Consider the following 20934-nt stretch of genomic DNA (forward strand, 5'->3'; position numbering starts at 1 on the left):
TGCTCTTCTTCAACTATAGTATGATTCCTACATATCAAACCAAGTCCAGAAAATACAATAAAATATTGGGAGTTTCTAAAATGACCCCTGGTTTTACTTGGAGATTAGAGCCTCTTCTGAAAACTTGAGTCTCAAGCTCATAATGTATTTGGGATTAAGTATTGCAAGAAAAATCTTGCTACTTCAATGTGCTGAAAGAAACTGAAGGTTCAGTCTCAAATAAATATCGTCCTAGTTACAGTACTTCTGACAAGACAATCTTTCAGTGGGAGGTAGGGAAAATTAGTATTGCTGCCGGGATCTTAAAGTTTAACCATGTTAAGAATCTTTAAAAGGAAGACTGAAACATGATGTAAGTTAAAAGACCGAGAAGACACTCAGAAAAATATCTATGTGTCATTAGTAAAGCGTGAGCTTCTTCATTTATTTGGTGTCCTCTTCTACCAAAGCTCTGGGAGGAAATGTTCAGTAAAATGAACATGTTAGCTGCTATAATCTGATTGCGAAGTAAAACAACCCTTTTCTCAACGAGACAATTGATTAGGCTAAGATGGTGCAGGGTTAGAGATTGAGGATATCTTTAATGACCGGGAAAAAACTTCTTTTGATAACTTCAAAAAATGAACAGAAACTGAGTCTAGTAACAGTAATTCGGCATCTGTGTAGGTGCTCCTATGAATGGTGCAAACTGTTTGGAATTCTCAAACAATAGTATGCTTAGAAAGCTGCACAAGGTACAGGTTTCAAGGTGTACTACTGGATACACAATGTGAGATTTTTTGATGTTGCTATTTTCCTACATCCCTTTGAAGTTTTGGGGTGTTCCGTACCCCTTCATGAGCTGGCAAGAGAATAGGTTGTGGCATATCTCTGACTATTTCCAGGGTGGGAAATGGTTATCGAGGATTTTGTGAATGTCCACAAACTTGAATTTGTGGGTGTCCACAAACTCTTAAGGCAAACCACACCTTGATCCATTCACTTCCACTACTGTTGTGTAATTATACACAGTTGTGGCACTACACAATGAAGCAGTAGTAAGTGCATTTACACCTGCTGGATATCTGTTTTGTCAATACCCGACAGGCGTAAATAGAGCCATGTTCAGCCACTAATATATGTTTATGGCCAAAATGGCTTTGTGAATCAGCAAAATGTTTTTTTCACCACTGCAAGATCTCTCCAGCTCATCTTGAATGGAAGTTCTTTACAATGAATGTAATGGATGTTAATATTCATTTGACTGGGGTGTGGCCAATATGGTGGACGTCTAGGAGCATTCTCCTGGAGCCGGGGGCATGGATGGCTGTGGGGGTCAGGGACCACAAAAGCAAAATTGGACAGTTCAGCCCAGCCCCCGGAGATATGTAAACAAGGGAAAACTCTTAAAGCGGCTCCGCACACGACGCCCACAAGATGGCAGCTGCCGCATGCAGCACAGAGCCAGAGAAGTGGTGAGCCCAAGACCAGCAGTCCAGAGTTTGGTAGCTAAGTCAGGGGCCCGCTGTCGGCTCACACGAGATGACCATAGTCCTGACTGGGACCACATTTGGAGGAAGGAGCGGGAACTTCTCTGAGGCCACAAAAAGCAAGGGAGAGGGATGAGATGGGCAGTGACAGCAACTACCAGTTGAGAGAGCAAGTGGGTAAGGGAGACTGGGTGTCAGCACTGGAGACACAGGCTAGCAGAGAGGTGTGCCCCCCCCCCCCACCCCGAAAGGCCGGATACGGTAAGTAGCAACACGCGGGGGCTGGGATCCCCTTTCCAGGAGCTACAGGCCAAGACACCATAGTGGCATGCAGGAGAGTGGGACCCCCCCAGCAGGTGCACACAGTGAAGTGGGGGCCCTAGAGCAGGTGGGACACAGCCACAGCAAACACTGAAGGGATCTGGCACCAGAGGAGGGCAGAGGCACAGTGGAGCCTCCAAGATGGGAGGCCCTCAAATGCGGCTGATCATGGCATCCCACAAATTCAAAAAGGATTGGATCCTCGGAGTTTTGCTGACAAAGGCCTCCCAATAGAAGACAGATTCCGCAAATGATGTCACTGTGAGCAATCCATGTGATAGTGATCCTCTGGAGGACATGGAGGTGCCCCTGACTAAGACATTCATGGTAGGCCTGTTCACCCTAATCAGGTAAGAACTCAGCACGCTACAGCAGAAGGTGAAATCCAACTTCACGCACATCAATCGTGATATAGCAGAGCTGGGCCAGCGAGTGTCCACATTGGAGCGCAGGGAATGCTAGACAGGAGCTAGATAGCTCTGCCGAGAACTGGTGGACCTTAGAGAGTGCAACTTGAACTTGCAGCTACACTTGGACGACCTGGAGAACAGATGTGCTGATCCAATATCCACATCGGGGGGCGCCCCCAGGAGCCAACGGGGCAGACATTGAAGGGTACATGGAGCGATTGTTATGATAACTCCTCCCAAGTCCAGAGGAGGTGGACGTGAAACTGGACAGAACCCACCATGCAGGGAGGACAGCGGGCCAGGGGGGCCCGCCCCTGACATCCTAACCTGCGTCTACCATTTCCAACGGAAAAAGAGGCGATCATGGTAGCGGCAAGGGAAACAGGACCTAGCGCATTTTATGGAGCAAAGATCTGGTTGTACCAGGACCTGTCACTGGCTACTCTGAATAAACAGCCCCTGATACCTCCACGACAAAGGCATTTGTTACATATGGGGGCATCCCTTCTGCCTCACTTTCCAGTGGAATCAGGAAACACTCTCTGTTTGCACCTTGTGGAGGCTCAGGCCCTCCTCGGTCTACAGCAGACATCTAATGACGACCCCTCAGTGACAGGAGCGAGCAGGGGCTACAGGTCACTATCAGGGTCACTGGACCACAAGCAACTCCAAAAAGTCCTCCCATAAACCCACATCAGAGGAAATCTGCCGCAAGAGAACGGCCCTGCTACTACAGTTACAGACTCCAGACTCTGCCTTGATGAATCAGGACAGCTTGAGGGATGAGAAATAAGCCCCAACGTGGCGTTGGGCCGGAAGTTGTCTGAAACCCCACAAACTACTGTCGGCATGGGCCGGGACGGCCCGCATTGGCAATCACTCTCTTGCGAGGGATGGGGCAATGGGAACTCTTTGTGCATGGACCAGCGCAGGACTCAATGCTGCCCTCCATTTTGGACTCGTTTAGTTTGCTCTCATGGGGAGAGGAGAGTTTAAAAAAAAAACTGTTCCACTGTTAGTAAGCCCTTTCGCTCCAAGTGCTGTTGCAAAGCTGCACTTTCCAACCACTCAGTGTGGGTCTGGTCACAAAAACAACCATCAGACCCCCCTGGGCGGTCTCTATTGCAACACGCCACCCACCCACACCTAATGATTAGGATCAACAGTATGAACATCAGGGGCCGCAACGCTCCAGCCACACATATTGTGGACCTGAAAATGACCAAAGACTCTGACAGTGAAATGTGTTGCTTACAGGAGACACATCTGAAACTCGACTGGGGTCGAATGAGGTCCCAGGGGTTCCCTCAACAATATTTCTCCTTAGGTCCCTACATTAAAGGCAGGGGTCACCATCTTCAGTGTCAGCAAATTTTAGGGGCAGGTGCAGCAGTCTTCTATAGAGATACCGGGCAGGCTTCTTACTTTCCAGACCTCCATTACCTCCTACTCCTTCACACCAGCAACACTGTATGCCTCCAACGATTCACAGGAGCAATTCATCTGCAAAGCCATATCCATGGTGGTCTCTTCCCACAGTGGAAACATTCATGTATGGGCGGGGGACACTGACCCAGTAAGTAAGTAAGTAACATACATTTGTAAAGAGCAAATGTTCACCTTGCAGGTATCTTGCCTCTATAGCAACCTTTCTGGGTCAATAGTCACAAATATACCTTACTACCGTTTCATCTTTCCTATTCTATCCTAGCTATGACCCTTGCTACTTTTTTGGAAAGAGCCAGGTCTTTAGGTTTTTCCTAAAGCAGATGAAGTACACACTAGATCTAAGCAGAGCTGGAAGCATGTTCCACAGTTGATCTGCCTTTATTTGAAAGGTCCTTCCCCCTGGCCTCACTTTATTGAATTTTGGAACACAGACTAGATTAGTGGACAAGGATCCCAGTTCCTCTGTGGCCTATAATGTTTGAATTTTCTCTGTAACAACAAAGGACCTGTTCAATTTAAGGCCTTGTAGACCACACACATTGATTTGAAAACAATCTATTTTACTGGAAATCAGTGTAGCTCCCTCAAGTAACTAGAGAAAGAGTTGGATCTGCATTATCCAATGCAAGTTTTGCTGCTGTTGTTTGTACTCTAGTTTTTTAAATAGGTAGTCTGGTGCACCCAGTGAGAGTGAATTACAATAGTTGATTCTACTCAAGACAGTGCACTGAACCACTAGCTTTCTTGCTGGCTGGGGTAGTAGCGGGACAATTTCCCAAGATTTCAGAGTAATCCCAAACATGTGACTGCCATTTTGTTAATATGTTTTTCTATATATAGCTTCTCATACATGTGCACCTCTACGTTTCAAACTACCTTAGATATCTTAAGGTTATCTGTTCTAGTACATGGCCTAAAACCATTCGGGTGTGAATAAGGTCCTTTGGAGAGAGGGCAACATAGAAATGCAATTTTTCCTCCATTACATTTTTGTGAGTTCTTTTTTAGCCAGCTTGCCATCTTTTTTAAGCAAGTGTGAAGCTCTTCTACAGGAGTGTGGCTATTTTTGTTCAGAGACAAGATTAACTGTGTGTCATCTGCATAGTTTACAAAAGGGATACCCTAAGATCTGATGAGGGTCAACAGTGTTCGTAAATATATATTAAAGAGGATAGGGCTCAATGCTGATCCTTGGGGTACACTGAATTCTGTTCTCTTAAACTCTGAGCAGAAAGGAGGGAGTGAGATTGCTTGGGTCCTATTTGATAAATAGGATTCAACCCACTCCAGTAATATTCCTCAAACCCTATCTTCTTCTGTCAATATTTGGTGGTTGACCATGCCAAAAGCAGATGACAGATCTAATAGCATAAAAACTGCTGTTTTACCTCTATCCACTTTCATCCTCAGCTCATTCATGGTCAGAATTAACGCTGATTCTGTGTCGTGAGCTGGTCTAATGTCCATCTGTTCATTTTCCAGGATATTGTAACTTTCCAGGTAGCTTGCTAGTTTTTTGCTAACATATTTCTCCATAATGTTTACTGGATATTGAAATAGTGAGATTCAATGTTAATTACTGGGATTATTTAAGTCTGCTGTTGGCTTTTTCTGTAACGGGGTAACTACAGCTTTCTTTCAGGCTTGTGGTACTGATGGAGCAAGGTTTCGTATAAAAAAAGGAAACTTACACGTATGCAATCCTCTCGAATAACCTGTAACATTATAATCAACCTATCTGTGGGTACTAACAGTGCTCCACATTTTACATTTGTATCTAGGGAAAGCTTTCCTATGTGCTTCGCTAATGAATAACCCGAGTGGCCTAAAATGGCCGCTAAAACGCTGGAACTCTTCTGCGCATGTGTCTATTACATCTACGTAGTATGACGTTTTCTGTCGCTTGGGGGAAATCTTTGAAGCTGCGCAATAGCTTCTAATATGGCTGCTTTAAAGTAACACACTAATGCACATGCTGTGCTGAAACTAACCTATGCAAGTTTTACTAAGCCATTAATGCAAAAGATTTATTAAGTAAATGGGGTTAGAGTAGAAGTAAGTGGTATACAGTGAATTCATTTAATTTTGTATTCTAACATGTTCTTCTCTGACTTTATTAATAGTTCGTATTTGGGCCTTGGAGGGTGACCGCGTCTCTGTTTCCTTGTGGCTTCTACGCATGCGCAACGTCTGCTTGTCCTGAACAAGTGAGGTTATTGACTGGCTGCCAAACCCTAAGCCCAGCAAGGACATGAGAAGAAAATCTGTTGACCCTACGAGAGGAAGAAGACACAACATTGTATTATAGACTTATCGATCCACATATGAAATGCTTTTGGGAATAAAGCTTGTGGGTATTACAATTAAGGGGTGGGGAGATAGACAATAGACTAAACAAAAATATTGCACTCAGTATGGTGTGATGCCCTCACCCCAATGCTTGGCCCAATCAAAATTGCGGGTGAACATGGAATTGAAACAATTGGGGGTGGATCATACATTTGAATTGGTATAACAGAGAAGTTCTAGATAGTTAGAAACACTTGATGCTGAGATGCTGTCCGATTTTGCTGCAATCTGACTGAAGAATCCATCACTATGGAAATTCGCGGAATAAACGAGGAGGCACATCTAGGAAGGGGTCTGGACGAGCCCGAGCTGGAGAGAGTAGCACCAGAAAGGGGTGTAACGCTGGCGTTACATTAGCAGAGGTCACCTTCCCAGTCCTGAACTGGTCCTGAATCCTTGACTCTCTGATGTCGTGGTCCTCACACCATTCTAGGTAAATATAATTGTGGGGTTAATGCTCCGTACTTGCTCTCTATTCTTTCTCTCCTCAGGTACTGTCATTGCAAGAATGTATTAATGCAAACTGATTATAAGCTAACTGTGCTATTTGTCCTGATGGAGAATTCTGGTATATCCATGTGTATTCTGATTTGACTCACAAAATTATTAATTCAAATAAACTTTTAAAACTCCTTCTGAGTCTGTGGTTCTTTCAATTAAAAGTTAAATGTATTATTATATTTTCCTCCCTATTCTAATCTACTACTAGATCTTTCGAACGTGCATTTACTCAGGAGACAGGAATGATAAGAATACTGGTGTACGGGTTTCCTAGGGTAAAATAAAATTGATGACCAGTGGATATTTACCAGTTCATTGAGTGTATGAATGTATATTGGCCCAAATGAGTGATGTGTGTATGAATGGGTAGAGCTGGTAAACTCCACTGCATCAGTACTGTGCCTGTCATCAGAGGTTGATTACAGATCTTTAATAGGCTTGGATATAATCCACATGCCCTTTATTCCCACATATTAGGTGATATTGGGTCTAGTAAGGAGCTTGAGGAGATTGCCAGGGCCAGCAATTTAAATTCCTCCTCATTCATCATTTCTGTATTTTCTAGTTTTGTGCTAATCACCTCTGTTTGTGTCATCGTACTCGTCGCCTCCTCGTCTCCTCATCTATGGGGAGAGCTTTTGGTGATATATCTTTGTTTATGTCTTCTAGACTCAGCTCCATTTTTTTGCTAATAAATTCTGACAGTGTGTCACGCAGTTCTTGTGAGGATTTTACATCTTGTTTCATACAATCTAGGGTGTATATTTACAAGCAGGCGATAAAATTATCGCCGCTTTAGCGGCATACAACTGCCGCTAAAACGGCGATAATGGGCTTGATAATATGCTCTATGGAATTCCAATTGAAGCCCATGTTAGATGTGAAGGACATCTAACATGGGTTTCAATTGGAATTCTATAGAGCATATTATCAAGCCCATTATCGCCGTTTTAGCAGCAGTTTTCTGCCGCTAAAGCGGCAATCGTTTTATCGCCTGGCTTGTAAATATGCCCCCAAGTTTTCTAGATCCCTTACTATGCCAAATATTTTTCTCAACCTATTTGTCGATTCTGTGATTATTTTCATGTAGTACACAATGGCAAAATGGACAGACCGGTCCAGTGGGCAGACCAATCCAGCACCCTTTCCCTTAGAGGAGTTGATGGTTGGCGGATCTGGGGCTATCGGATGTCTGGGAACATATGCACCCACAGACCATTGATAACTCCTTCTGAGCATACAGACAGTCCTATACCTGGCTTGACTTCTTTCTTGTATCCCCCGGGAAGCAGCTGGAGATCAGGGTCTCCACGGTGTTGAACCACTCACCAGTACACATTACCTCCACAGTCCCCTGCCAGCTGAACGGTAGCCGTACCCATAGACTCAATGACCACCTCCAGCACTCAAAAGAGGCCCAGACAGAGATTCAGAACATGATACAACACTATCTCCAACACAACTACAAGGAGAATGTCCCCATACCTCTGCTCTGGGATGCTCTAGATGCGGTGGTTCGGGGCTCCTTCATCGCGATAGCAGCCCGCCACAACAAAGAGAGACACGATAAGCACCTAGCCTTAAAAGCACAAGTAAAGGCATTGGAAGATTTGTAACAAACATTCAGGGGTACATCCGGTGTAAAGACAACTGACACTAGCGTGGAAACAGCTAAAACTGTGCTAATCACCTCTCTAAACAACTGGGAGGAGTGTGCCCTACTGCGCATCAGGCAAATATACACGTGGGTGGCAATAAAATTGGGCACCTTCTGGCATGTAAGCTGCAGGCCAATGAGCAACGAGACAGGGTCTCATGCATAGTCACGTCTGACAGGACAGAGGCCCTGATGGGGGAGGATATATCCCGCACCTTTGAGGCAATCAATGCCTCGTTGTACATAGTTGATGATGGATCAGGGCGAGTTGGAGCGCTTTGTGTCTGGCTCGAGACTGGTTCTCATTCCTCCGGGAGAGGTGGAGGCCTTGGACGCGGACATTTCTGAAATAACCAAATTAGAGACTCAGAAGATCCCCAGGAGTGACAGCTTCACCCCTGCATTCTATAAAACCTTTTGCTCGATCCTGGCTTGCTTATAGTGTGTCTTTTCAACTCCTTTAGTGACTCAGGAGCTCTCATGCCCACCATGACAGTCCTCCCAACACAGGGCAAAGACCCAGCTGAGCTCATGCGCCTCTTATTGCCCCATCTCACTTCTTAAAATAGGGGTGAACATTTTCACAGGTCATCTTAAGCGAAGCATGTGGGGATAGTGCATCCAGATCACATCAGGTTTATCCCAGAAAGAGGCTGTGGTGACAACACAAAGTGGATATGCTATCCAATAGGCAAAGGCAGTCCTCTAACCTTTCATAGTGCATCTCCGTCTGGTAGCTGCTGCTGTCCCCGTTAATGCTGCTGACCCAGAGGTCAGGAGTTCGAGGCCCACCTGCACCCGCAGGCTCCTGCCTGTGCCTCATCCCTGGTGGTCCAGTGGTACTGCTTGACTGCCCTTCTGTCTCTCTTTCTGCTTTTCTCTGCCTCCTTTATTTCTTTCTGACTCTGCCTTTTTTGGCTTTTGCTTTTTCCTTTTTTTCCTTTTTTCTCCTTCGTCACCCCTGTGATCCCCCGTGGCTCCACCTCCTCCAGTGACCATTCCCACTCCTGCGTTTTCCCGCCTTCCAGTTGTCCAGCCCAGTCCCCCGGAGCACTACTTCATGGCGGCCACGCCAAAGGCAAGCCCGTCTGCGCCCGTCCATGCCTGGCCCTTGCCTAGCAGCAGGGCCCTTGGTTCTTGGACCTTCTAGCACTACGATGCTAGCAACCTCCTCACCCTCAACTCTGGATGTCATGCCACCTGCCACCTAATATCACCGAAGTAGACCCATGGACCCTTTGCCTGTCAGAACTGCAACCAGGCCTTCATCTACTCTAATAAGCCAGCCCCTCTCACAGCCCAGCCGAACAACAGCGCACCCGACCGGCTCAACTGCATACTCCTTGTTAGAAGTGGGATTTCTGGTTGGCTAGGGCATGTGCCTAAGCCAGGCAGAAACAACCACTCTAGTCAGGGCAAGGGAGTACCATGCTGAAGATAACCCCTGCTGATCCCCTTGGTAGCTTGGCATGAGCAGTCAGGGTTATCCCAGAGACAGTGTGTAAAGCGTTTGCTCAACACACTCACACAGCAGCGACACACTAGGCACACTACAAAAGAAACTCTACACAGGGTTATGTAAAAATAGCCTTTGTATTATACATAAAACACATTAGAACGTAATCACATATATACACTGTGCCACCTGGCACTTGGTATGACTACATTGTCTCTGGGATAAGCCTGACTGGTCTTGCCAAGCTACCAAGCTGGTGAGCAGGGGTTATCTTTGGAGTGTAACTCCCTTGCCCTGACTAGAGTGGTAGTTTCTGCCTGGCTTAGGCGCATGCCCTAGCCAACCAGAAATCCCATTTCTAATGCTCCTCAACGTGCGATCCCTCCACAAACACGCCACAGAAATCTGGGATCTCCTCGACGCCACCTCTCCCGACATCGCCTTCTTCACGGAAACCTGGACCAACCCCAGTCATGGACCGGATATCACAATTGGCAACAAAATCACCCGCAAGGACCACACCGATGAACCAGGAGAAGGCATCGCCATCGTTCACAAGAAAACCCTCCGATTGACCATGCACTCAAATGACCCAACAACAACACCTTCACTTCCAGATCCAGACCAACCCTTAAACCTCTCTCCACGGCACCCTCATCTACAGGACCCCTGGCCCCTGCCCCATGTTCACTGACGCCATCGTAGAACTCATTGCACCCCAGGCCCTTGCATCCACTGAGTACATCCTACTCGGGGACATCATTTTCACCTAGACAACCCCAGTGACCAGAACACCACCTCCCTACTGCTAGTGACTGCACCGACCCACACAGTTGGACACACACTCAACCCCGTTTTTCTCCGCCAGCGGGAACATCACCTACAGCCACACCACCAAAATTCTCTGGACCGACCACCACTGTGTACATCTTGCCGTTGACATGCCCACCATACACTACTGCCCTCATCGCCCCCATCGCAGCTAGAACAAGGCCACCAAAGAACATCACGTTTACTTCCTCGGCACAACCACCCCGCCAACACCAACACCATAGCTCGTAGCCTTCAGCGATGGATCTCCAACTGAGCCGACACTCTGACACTCCTCAAGAAGACACCAGTCACGCAACACTCCAAGAAAGCCAGTTGGTTCACTCCAACCCATCACAAGTCCAGATACATCTGCAGACGAATTAAGAAGAGAAGGAGGAACAATAAAACCCGGAAACCCACGCAACCTTCAAATCCGCTTTCAACTCACACCACCATCTCCTCAAAACCACAAAGAATACAGCCTTCCATGACAGAATAAACACCAACGCACACAACAGCAAAATACTCCTGCATATATTCCTCTGTTGTATTAACATAAGACAGTAGAAAGTGAATTGTAAAAACGTGAATTGTGGTGTATTAGGGACATTTCAATGTAAACGTGAAGGGATTAACATTGAAATCATATGTGATTAGCTGAAGACATTAACATGTAGAATTCATACATGCTGCTGACAATTATTCACTTTTGAAGTGCTTATGTAACATGTTAATTTAGAAGTGTTCAGTAAGAGTGTCCATTTTATATGTAATTTCATAATGTCTGTGTGCCGTTTTTTCTTATGTTGCCCGATTTCTGTAGGCCTGGAATGCATTTTACCTGGAAGCTCTCGCACTATATTTAATAGTTGAATTCCATGTGCATGTAGGATTTGTTCTTTCTCATGTTTCTGTTGCAGGTGGAAGAATCATCCTTGTTAGTTAGAATAACGTCTTTGTTTTAGTAGTTAGGCTGAGGGAGAAGAGGATACATTGAGCTTTGATACTGATAATGTGTTGTACTTTGTCATCGGAGTGAGCCTTGGAATCAAGGTCATCTCGTCAAGCTTGGGAGCAGGACTGCCTAATGGAAAGTTACCTTTGAGGAGTTGGCCTGACTAGATAGTGTGATTCACAAAGCACCCTGGGATACTTCATGTGGTATTGATGTATTGTAACCATAGAAAGTGTCCGGGGACTTCTGCCTTGCTTGAGAGAGAATCTTAGAACGAGCTCTGTAACTTTATGCTGCTTGGCCCAACTTATGTGGGGAGACTTCTTACGCCTTAGGCCTCACACGTTGACACCTTAAAAGATCTTGCCTTGGGAAATGCTATGTAGGTATGTCCCGTTAGTGCTAGTGTAGGGAAAGATTAATGCTTTAGATCATAGAACTCCCGAAGAAGGGGAATCTGGATGTCTGCTCAATAATATTTTGTATCCTGATTGTCGTACCAATCATTTTGTGCATGCTGCACAGCGCTAACTTCATCAGTAGATTTGGTTTTGTATTAGTTCCAATGTATCCACCTCACTTTGAGGTGCCTGTATGTTCAGTTATTCTTAGCTTTGTAATAAACCAACTAATCTTAATTGAGAGGCTGTAGTTCTTCAGAGTCATAGTAAATTGGAACTGAAATGACTGATCTGCTAACGATTTCAGTCCCCCCATGCTTTCATGCTGAGAAAATGAACCATCGACTCGAGGTTCCAGAGCGGATCTAGAACATGGAACCCGGCCCCTTCACCGGCATCTGTGACAAGCCATTGTCAGAAGCCATGGATTCAACGTTGTCTACTATGCCGACGACAGTGAGCTGATCCCCTCCCTCACCAATGAGCCCACAATCACCAGAATCAACTTCCTCAACAGAATGAAGGCAGTCGCTACCTGGATGCACGACAGCTCCCTCAAGCTCAACTCAGACAAAAGCAAAGCACTCACCCTAAGTCCCACCCCCTCAGCCTGGGATGACTTGTGGTGGCCCGTCCCATTAGGAAACCCTCCCACCCCTACGGACCACGCACCCAACCTTGGCATCATTCTGGACTCCCCGCTATCAATGAACCACCAAATCAACCCAGTATTCTCATTCTGTTTCCACACGCTCCACCTGCTTCGAAATACTTTCAGATGGCTCGCCAAAAAATCCAGAAAGACGGTAACCCACGCACTCATCACCAGTAGACTGGACTACCAGAAACAGCTCCAACAACTACAGAAAGTCCAAAACACCACAGCCAGACTGGTTCTCGACATCCATCGTCACAGCCACATGACATAACACCTCCAACAACTCCACTGGCTCACTATCAAAAAGAGAATCACCTTCAAGCTCCTCACACATGCCTACAAAGCTGTCTACAACACAGGACCAGAATATCTGAACCATTGCCTCACCGTCCACACAGCTGCCAGACAACTGTACTCTGCCCAACTTGCCCTGGCCTCTGTCCCATGGATCCACAAGACCAGAACTGGAGAAAGGTCCTTCTCCTACTTCGCCGTCAAGACCTGGAACACCCTGCCCCTCCTCCTCAGGCAAACCAGCGTTGTTGACATAGTTCAGGAAGGACTTCGACTGAACCTCCACACCCAGACGGATTAGCAGCCCCACCTTCAGTGCTTTGAGACCCTCATGGGTGAGTAGCCGCACAATACAAACACCTGATTGATTGATTGATTGATTGATTGTCTCATGTGCTCACAAACTGGCTCTTTCCTCTCCATTGATGCAGAGAAGGCCTTTGACTGAGTCCATTGGAGGTTCCTGCAGGAGGTCCTGGTAAGAATGGACTTTGGCCCCTGCCTGCAGTGATTGATCATCAGCGGTTATGGCCATCCATCCGTCCATGTGTAAGGAGTACTCTCTTGCACCTTTAACTTCACCAGGGGCACCAGACAGGGCTGTCCATTGTGCCCACTACTGTTCACGCTAACTATGAAGCCTCTGGCAGACCATGATTGGCGGAGGAGAGAGATACTGGGCATCACTTTAGTTAATCAAGAGCACAAGATCGTGCACTACAGAGACGATGTCCTCTTAACCTTCTCAGACCTGCACCAGTCCCTCCTGGCCCTGTTGACCAAGATGGAGGTTTTTAAGATGGTATCTGTATTTAAATCTTGAACCTCACATTCCGGGCGGAGTACAAAGTGGCATTAGGGGCTAGCTACCCTTTGATGTGGGCTCCCTACCTGGGCCTTAAGATCTGCTAACCCCCAGAACAAACAGCAGAACTTAACTATTTACGATCTAATTGAGGCTGCACAGAGGAACCTTTGCAGCTGGCAGATGGTTGGCCTGTCTTGAGTGGGCCAGATTGCGGCCCTTAAAATGACCATACTCTGTAGCATCTTCTATTTCATGCAGTTCCTCCCTCTGAAGCCCTGGGAGCATCTCCTCAAGAAACTGAAACAGCAGATAGAGTCTTTTTTATGGGGGACAGAGAGGCCATGGATGGTGCAGGCTCAAGCGTACTTTTCACTCACGGATGAAGGCCTTGGCCTTCCAAACGTAGCTAATTACTATTTGGCAACCCAATTCCGATACATGGTGGAATGGAAGCAGACAGCATCAGAGACACACTGGTGCTTCATAGACCTGATGGTAGCTGGCATACATATCTGGAAGGTGCACTGGCAAGCCAAATACCACTGACCTTGGGATGTGAACTCCCCAGTCATCAGACCTACGCTGCAAGCATGAGATAGGCCAGCTAAATCTAGAGAATTTTCTACCTACCTGTCCCTACTTACCCCCATTAATGGTAACCCGGACACCTACCCCTAGCACAAAATAACTTCCTTACCTGGCAGAAAGAAAACTGCAAACAGATCGGAGACCTCTACAAAACCAGGGCCTCCTAGAGTTTGAACAACTCCAACAAAATTTCCACTTACCAGAGTCCGAGCGGTGGCGATACCTGCACATCCACCATTGGATCTCCCAGCTGCTGTATGGGCCTTAGCCGGCAGACTTCTCACACCCTACGAGATTTGCTCTTTCACAAGAAGGATCTTAAGGGTTTGCTTTCAGCCATTTACTGGTTCCTGAACCGTCCCCAATGGCTGGTTAAATTGCTCGTCCAGTGCAGGTGGGAAGCAGAGCTAGAACACACCCTCTCAATGAGGAGTAGTCAGATAAATTGTATAGGGCTAGGACCTTTGCATTCATCATGGCAGGTAGGGAAGCAATGCTGAAACTCGCCCAATGTTGATACTAAACCCCTGCTCATCTAGCGCAATAGCAGGCCTCGGCATCAGGCCTGTGCTGGATGTCTGTGGTGATCCAGGCACACTGACACACCTCTTATGGAGATGCCCAAAGCTTAAACGGTACTGATAACTCTGTGCTGCATAATATTGATGAAACGTTCCACACTGCCCTTCCACAATTTCCAGCCTACATTTTACTCGGCCTCCCAAATAAACTAGTGTATCTCCTGAGATCGCACACTAGTAGGGCAATCACACTGGCACTGTGTGCGGCCAAACATACCATAACAGGACGGTGGGGCACGGATGAAGTACCAGAGCATGTGGACTGGCTCCACAGGTTATGAGACTTATTGGGTAAAGAAAGACGGTGGAACACACCCAGCACACATTCAACAAGACCTGTGCCCATGCATAGCCTATCTTTCACAGGAGTTCAAAGAGCAGACCTGCTCAGCATACTTACGAGTGCTGAGACTCACTGCCCCTCAATGGCCCTAGAGTGCCACGACTGATCCCTCCTGAATCTGGAGTAGTGGCAGCACGCCTGGGGAGACCTCACTGACTTTAGCTGCAAACTAGAGACTTTGGAACTGGACACTTCCTCACCGAGTTTGTTCCCCCCCATTCCTTTCCCCTCCCTTCCAGCACCCCCTCCCTGAAGGTAGTCCACTCACCCACTAGTCCACTTTTACCGCTGGCCTGCAGTTGTAGGTGGGTGTATGTATACTCCTCATGAAACTAATAAACAGATTTGAACCTAAATACATTTTCCTTACTATTAGATGATTTTCACAAATTTTGTGATTTGGTTTGGTAGGCAAATTGAAAGATATCTATTGTTGAGTTAGGACCTCCTTTCCCTTTTTTTTCTCCATTTCACTCTGCCAATGTTGAGTTAGCGTTAATAGTTGCACTTTTTGATGGTTGTGTGGCTTATGTAGCTGATAAAAATATTCAATGTTCATAAACCCAAAAAGAAACATCTTATGTACTCCATAAATTAATAATAAGGACATTGTATGAAAGGAAAAAAAAACCTATCCCTACAGTTTGAAAACTCTTTCCGCAAGAAGGGTTCAGTTTGTCTGAATGCTGTTCATCTATGCAACAGTGCATGGAGATGGGCCAAAAAGGGTAATTTTGGATCAAAAATGTAAATCTATGGTGGGAGGTTGGTATTGACAACTTCGACCAGCACCTCAACATGTGGCTTAAATATTTAAATGCAAGGGCTAACCCTTAAAGCCTGTATTATATGAGAGCTGAACTTCGAACTAGAGAGCAATTACTCCAAGGATTGTACTCCAATGCCTGTAATTCTTGTAGCAAAAGCAGGAGATGAATTATAGTCTACAGAGTACGTAGAACCTATACTTTTTAGACAGGCACCCTGGAAGGTAACTAAGCATTACAGTGCATTTGTAAGTAGGTGCAAGTTTAAAATGCACACCTATTATGTTTTAGGCTTTTGTATAGAAACGTGTTGCTTTTACCAATTGATGACTTAGTGAGACCCTCAGATCAGCCTGTTAGGGTCAAAAGCGGCCATCTTGAATTGCTGAGAAGACGCTAAGGTTTCTGAGTACATAGCAGAGTTTGGAATGAATACAGTGATATTTTGCAGGCAGTGCGCAGTCTGGCTATATAATATTTTGAAAATCAAAATCAAACAATTTTATTAGGTCTAGTACATACCTGAGTACATAGTTCATAATGCCATGCGTAGTTTAGGTATGTCGGTCCCCAATGTTTGTGAATACCACAAACAGTCAAAATATTCTCTATTTTGTGGATACACAATCTGTAACAATGGGAAATTGCACGAAATATCATGGTATAGTGAACACGTGACTATGTCCACGTTAGGGTGCGATGGGAGAGTTCTGAGATATGCAGCCTGGCTAGTACACATGAAGGGGGGAAGGATGAGGGTCTATGAAAAATCCTATAAAGACAACCCAAGACTGGAAGCAGGAAATTCAATTTTGACGTAGGATATATATCTGGCTCCTATGAAGCTAAGGATGTCCGTGTTAATCGTGGGAGGGCTGTGGAAGGGGGGTGGGGAGGGGTCTAGTGTTGAATATTGATTATATTCCCCAAGGTCATTTAATTGCCTATTTTATTTATTGTATTTTCACAGCAAGCTCCTGGTTTATTGTCTACCATGTACTGCTATATACTCATGAAAATTAACTTGAAACAAAAATATATCACATTACGAACTACACGTCCCTTAACATTACGAAGGAGACAAATATTCAGGATGACCCGATGAAAGCCAATGTCTGTGCATTTTTACTTACGTTTCAGGAATAACGACCTGTCGACTGTAGGTTTTGTTTTAATAAATGTACCAGGCATGTGTTTTGAAGAGGCATTCAACCTGCTAAAGACGTCTGAAACAGAAAGAAAAAAAGACTACTGAAATAAAAAAGAATACATTGTTAGGCATTTTTAAATGAACTCAATTGGATGGGGGAGGTGTAATACATTAACAGCCGTCAACCATTGCTCTGTGATTATGGTGATCTTTCCAGATAGATTCGGCTACCCCTGGCTTTCGAATCCGATTCACAACTCCTGGTTCCACCCATGTGACCTCTGGCTCGGAAGTCGCAAGGGCAGGGACAGGGTTAGAACGTAATTAGGGTTCTCTAGGAGCATGTGTAGTAGTCCTCCCTTTAGTTACTTAGCAGCACATAGGCAGCTACTTATGGACTAAAGCTTTGAAAAAAGTGGGATCCCCAACTCCTTATCCCTCCTCTCGTCTCTGACCAATGGCTGAAAGGCCAATGGCGGGACAGAGGATGGGTACCTATTCTTCCTCTGCTACATCACTTTAGCACAGCAGTTTATTGGCAGCTGGTGTGGTACTGGGTGGCGGGGGCGGCGGGTTGTAGGGAGGTGGGGGGAGATGAAAAAAAAAAAAAAGAAGAATTAACTTACCTGATCTCACCGTGTCTCTCCTCCATCTCTCCCACGTCGTGTTTCTTCCAGGAAGCACCCAGGCTCCCCACAGCCAATCACAATGCTGCAATGCAGCGTTGTGATTGGTAAGCACCCAGGCTCCCCTGAGTCAATCAAAACACTGCAATGCAGCATTGTGATTGGTCTAAGAGACGTGGTTCGTCCCTCAGACAGGGGCTTTGGTCCTGGGCCTGTTCTTCACCCAGGCTAAAATGCAGCCTGGGTGGAGAACATGCAAAGTATGCATGACACTTTGGCCGGCCCGAGACGGCTGGCCAAAGCGTCATGCGCACTTTAGAATGCAGCAACCACCCCTCCTCCCCGGCATCAGGGGAGCCTAGCCCCAACCGAGACGATACTAAAAATAAAATGATAATAACTTCAGTTTTACTTTTTACACTGCTCCATGAGCAGTGGGGAGATGCTCCTCCGCATTAGCGAAGGAACCGCAACTGTTCCTCAAGAAGCAATGGGTTGGAGACGATGCGCCGGTTCTTATCGACCCAATGGAGACAATGAGTTGATAAACTCACTTCCAAGGGTCCATGACTGGGATGGCACCACTTGGCAGGTTGGGACTTACAGATGGCAGAGTCCAGGTGCTGAGACAGGGTTGTACGAAGTCTTTGAAGTCCCTGAGACTTCAGAACAGGGGGCAAGCCAGCATGCCCTTGGAGTCACTCTGGGTTCAAATGAGATGAGTCCAGTCCTTTTATTCAGGAGGGTAGTAGGAAGCAGGGCAGCACAGCAGAGCAGAAAAGCAGGTCTTCCAGAGCAGCAGCCCAGCAGAGTGGCAGTCCTTGTAGCAGCACAGAAGTACTTCCTCCTGGCAGAGTTCTTCACAGGTCCAGTAGTGTCTAATTTGGTTGGGTGAGAGACCTGGTACTTACACCCAGTTGTGACTTTGAAGTAGAGGTGACTTTAAAGAAGGGTCATTGAAGTACACAAAATCTCTTTCTTTCCAGCCCTTGCGCTAGACTATCAGTAGGGGTTAATCAGCCCTTTGTGTGTGGACAGAACACTATCTATTTAGGTGCAATTCCCAGCTAATCCCTCACCTCCCTGCCCAGGAAGGGCATTTAGAATGCAGATAAGTGCTCAGACACACCTAGCGTTCCTGTGTTTGTGGCTGTCTAAAGGGAATACACAAAGTGAAGCTGTCACCCAGCCAAGACATGTATTGGAGTCAGGCTGCAGGCACACACAGCAGTAAGAACAGAGAAATGTCTACTTTCTAAAAGTGGCTTTTCTAGAATAGTAATGTTAAATTCAACTTTACCAGTAAATAGGATTTATCATTCCCATTCAAAAGCTATAAAACATGACAAAGCTACTCCTTTCTTAATCAGGAATTACAACTTATAAGCGTATTAAAGATTTCCCAACCTATGAGAGGAGTAGGCCTCATGGTAGTGAACAATTAATTTGGGTGTTTGTCACTACTAGGACATGCAAAACTTACAAGTACATGTCCTATCTTTTACTTACACAGGACTCTGCCCTACGGGCTACTTAGGGCCTACCGTAGGGGTGACATGTAATAAAAGTGGAGTTTAAGGCTTGCCAAAGGGTTTTAAATGCCAGGTTAAAGTGGCAGTAAACTGCACACACAGGGCCTGCAGAGGCAGGCCTGAGACAGGGTTGAAAGGCTACTTGTGAGGGTGGGCTGGTATGGTTATACAGGACAATTAGAGATGCATGTAAAACACATTGCAAGGAGGGAAAAAGGGAGACTCAGACCAAATTTTTGAATAGTGCACTTGACATCATATATTTACAAAACGCAATTAAGTACAGTTGTAGCAGCACTGTAGGCATGAAATACAAAAAACAACCCGAATTGGACTTGGTGCTCAATTGAGTATGTGACACAAAAAGTGGCGACGCAAGTGACACTGTGTAATCAGCGGAAGACGGCGCAACATACAATTGGTGGATAGATATATACAGTGAGTGTTGGTGGTTATAGCAATTAATTAAAAATTTGATCAATGAAGACAATTATTTGGTTGAACCACAGAGAGTAATGCGCTATTATTTGCGCTGAATGATCGCCGACGTTTCGATCCTTTAACTCAGGATCATCTTCAGGACCGGGTTGTTGAAATTAGAGCAGTGCTGTATGGGGGGACAAAAAGGAAAGGGAGAGAGATAAGGGGGTAGGAGGAATATACTCGTGCAGCGCATGCAGGTAGCGGTCGGATTAAAGTGGCAGGCGAACTGATAAGGACTGTTGAGGCGCGAGTGAAGCGCGCGGGTGTGGGGGTAACCGTCCGGCGAGTCAACTGTTGGGAACAGGGGGGCTGGTGAGCTAGAGGTGGGGAGCATGTTGAGAATAACACCAGGAAGTAAAGGAAAAGACAACTAATCCCTGGAGGGCGAGGAAACAATTGATAGAACAGTATGGTTTGGAATCCAGTACAGGACTTACTCAAAGAAGGGGGTAAATTAAGGCAGAGCGTGTGAAACAGGGAAGTGAGCGCGCAAGGCCAGTAGAGGTGCCTAGGCGAGTACCACTGACGTAGGATTGGTGGCGGCTAGGGAGCATCGTGTGAAGCCCGTCGGGGAGTAAAGGGAAAGGCGGCTAGTAACTTTGGAGGACACGGTCCCGTGTCTCTGGAGGGCGAGATGGCAGTAACCAAAATGCTGAGGGTCGTATTCCCGGTCAAGATATCCTGAGAAGGGGAAAACTGAGTGTAAATGAACACGGCAGGGCGTGGGAGCCGATGAAGTGACCGCGCAAAGACAGTAAAGGTAACTGTAATGGAAACACGGTGTTGGTAGCGTGTGGAACAATGTGCAGTGTCAAGGAGGTAACATTGGCAGGTATGAAGGATCGGGTGGTGGAAACTCTTCGTTATGCCGCGGGTCGGTAACGGTGCCTTGTCACGAGGGGAGCATCGGCAAAGTACGAAGGTCGGAAACTTCTTGGTTGTACCGCTGATCGGTATTGGTAGGGGAGCTCTGAGGAGAAAGACAAGGGGTCAAGGGACCAGTATGAGGGTGGGTGTCAAAAGATTAGCAAGGTCGGAGTGGAGGACCTAGGTACAACTGGTTGAGGAGGAGCCAAAACTTACTTCGTCAAATGGGAGTGAATCCAGGTATCGCGGGGGCGTGGGAGTGACTGCTCCTAGCTGCGTGTGTCAGTGAAAGATGTGAATTACCGCATGGGTAGATAAGGGCATGGGCTCGTACTTCCGGGTCAGTGGACGTCAGAGGGCATGTGATCGCAGAAGCGGTCGGTGATTAGAGGCGCTGCACGGCAGGGGACGGGTTTGGGAAGTGAAAAGGAAACAACTAGACCGCAAGGGTTAAAC

At 46.3% G+C, this 20934-nt stretch overlaps 1 protein-coding gene across 1 annotated transcript in view; it reads right to left on the reverse strand.

Moving 5' to 3' along the window:
* The window catches only part of TRIM14 (tripartite motif containing 14), a 149826-nt gene that overhangs the window by 43083 nt on the left and 85809 nt on the right, over positions 1 to 20934 (reverse strand). The window contains exon 5 of the mRNA XM_085641111.1: positions 16954 to 17046. Within this exon, the coding sequence (XP_085497237.1) occupies positions 16954 to 17046 (93 nt within the window). The remainder of the gene's footprint in view (positions 1 to 16953; positions 17047 to 20934) is intronic.

Source organism: Triturus cristatus, chromosome 2_2, assembly GCF_964204655.1.
Source record: "Triturus cristatus chromosome 2_2, aTriCri1.1, whole genome shotgun sequence".
NCBI lineage: Eukaryota > Metazoa > Chordata > Amphibia > Caudata > Salamandridae > Triturus > Triturus cristatus.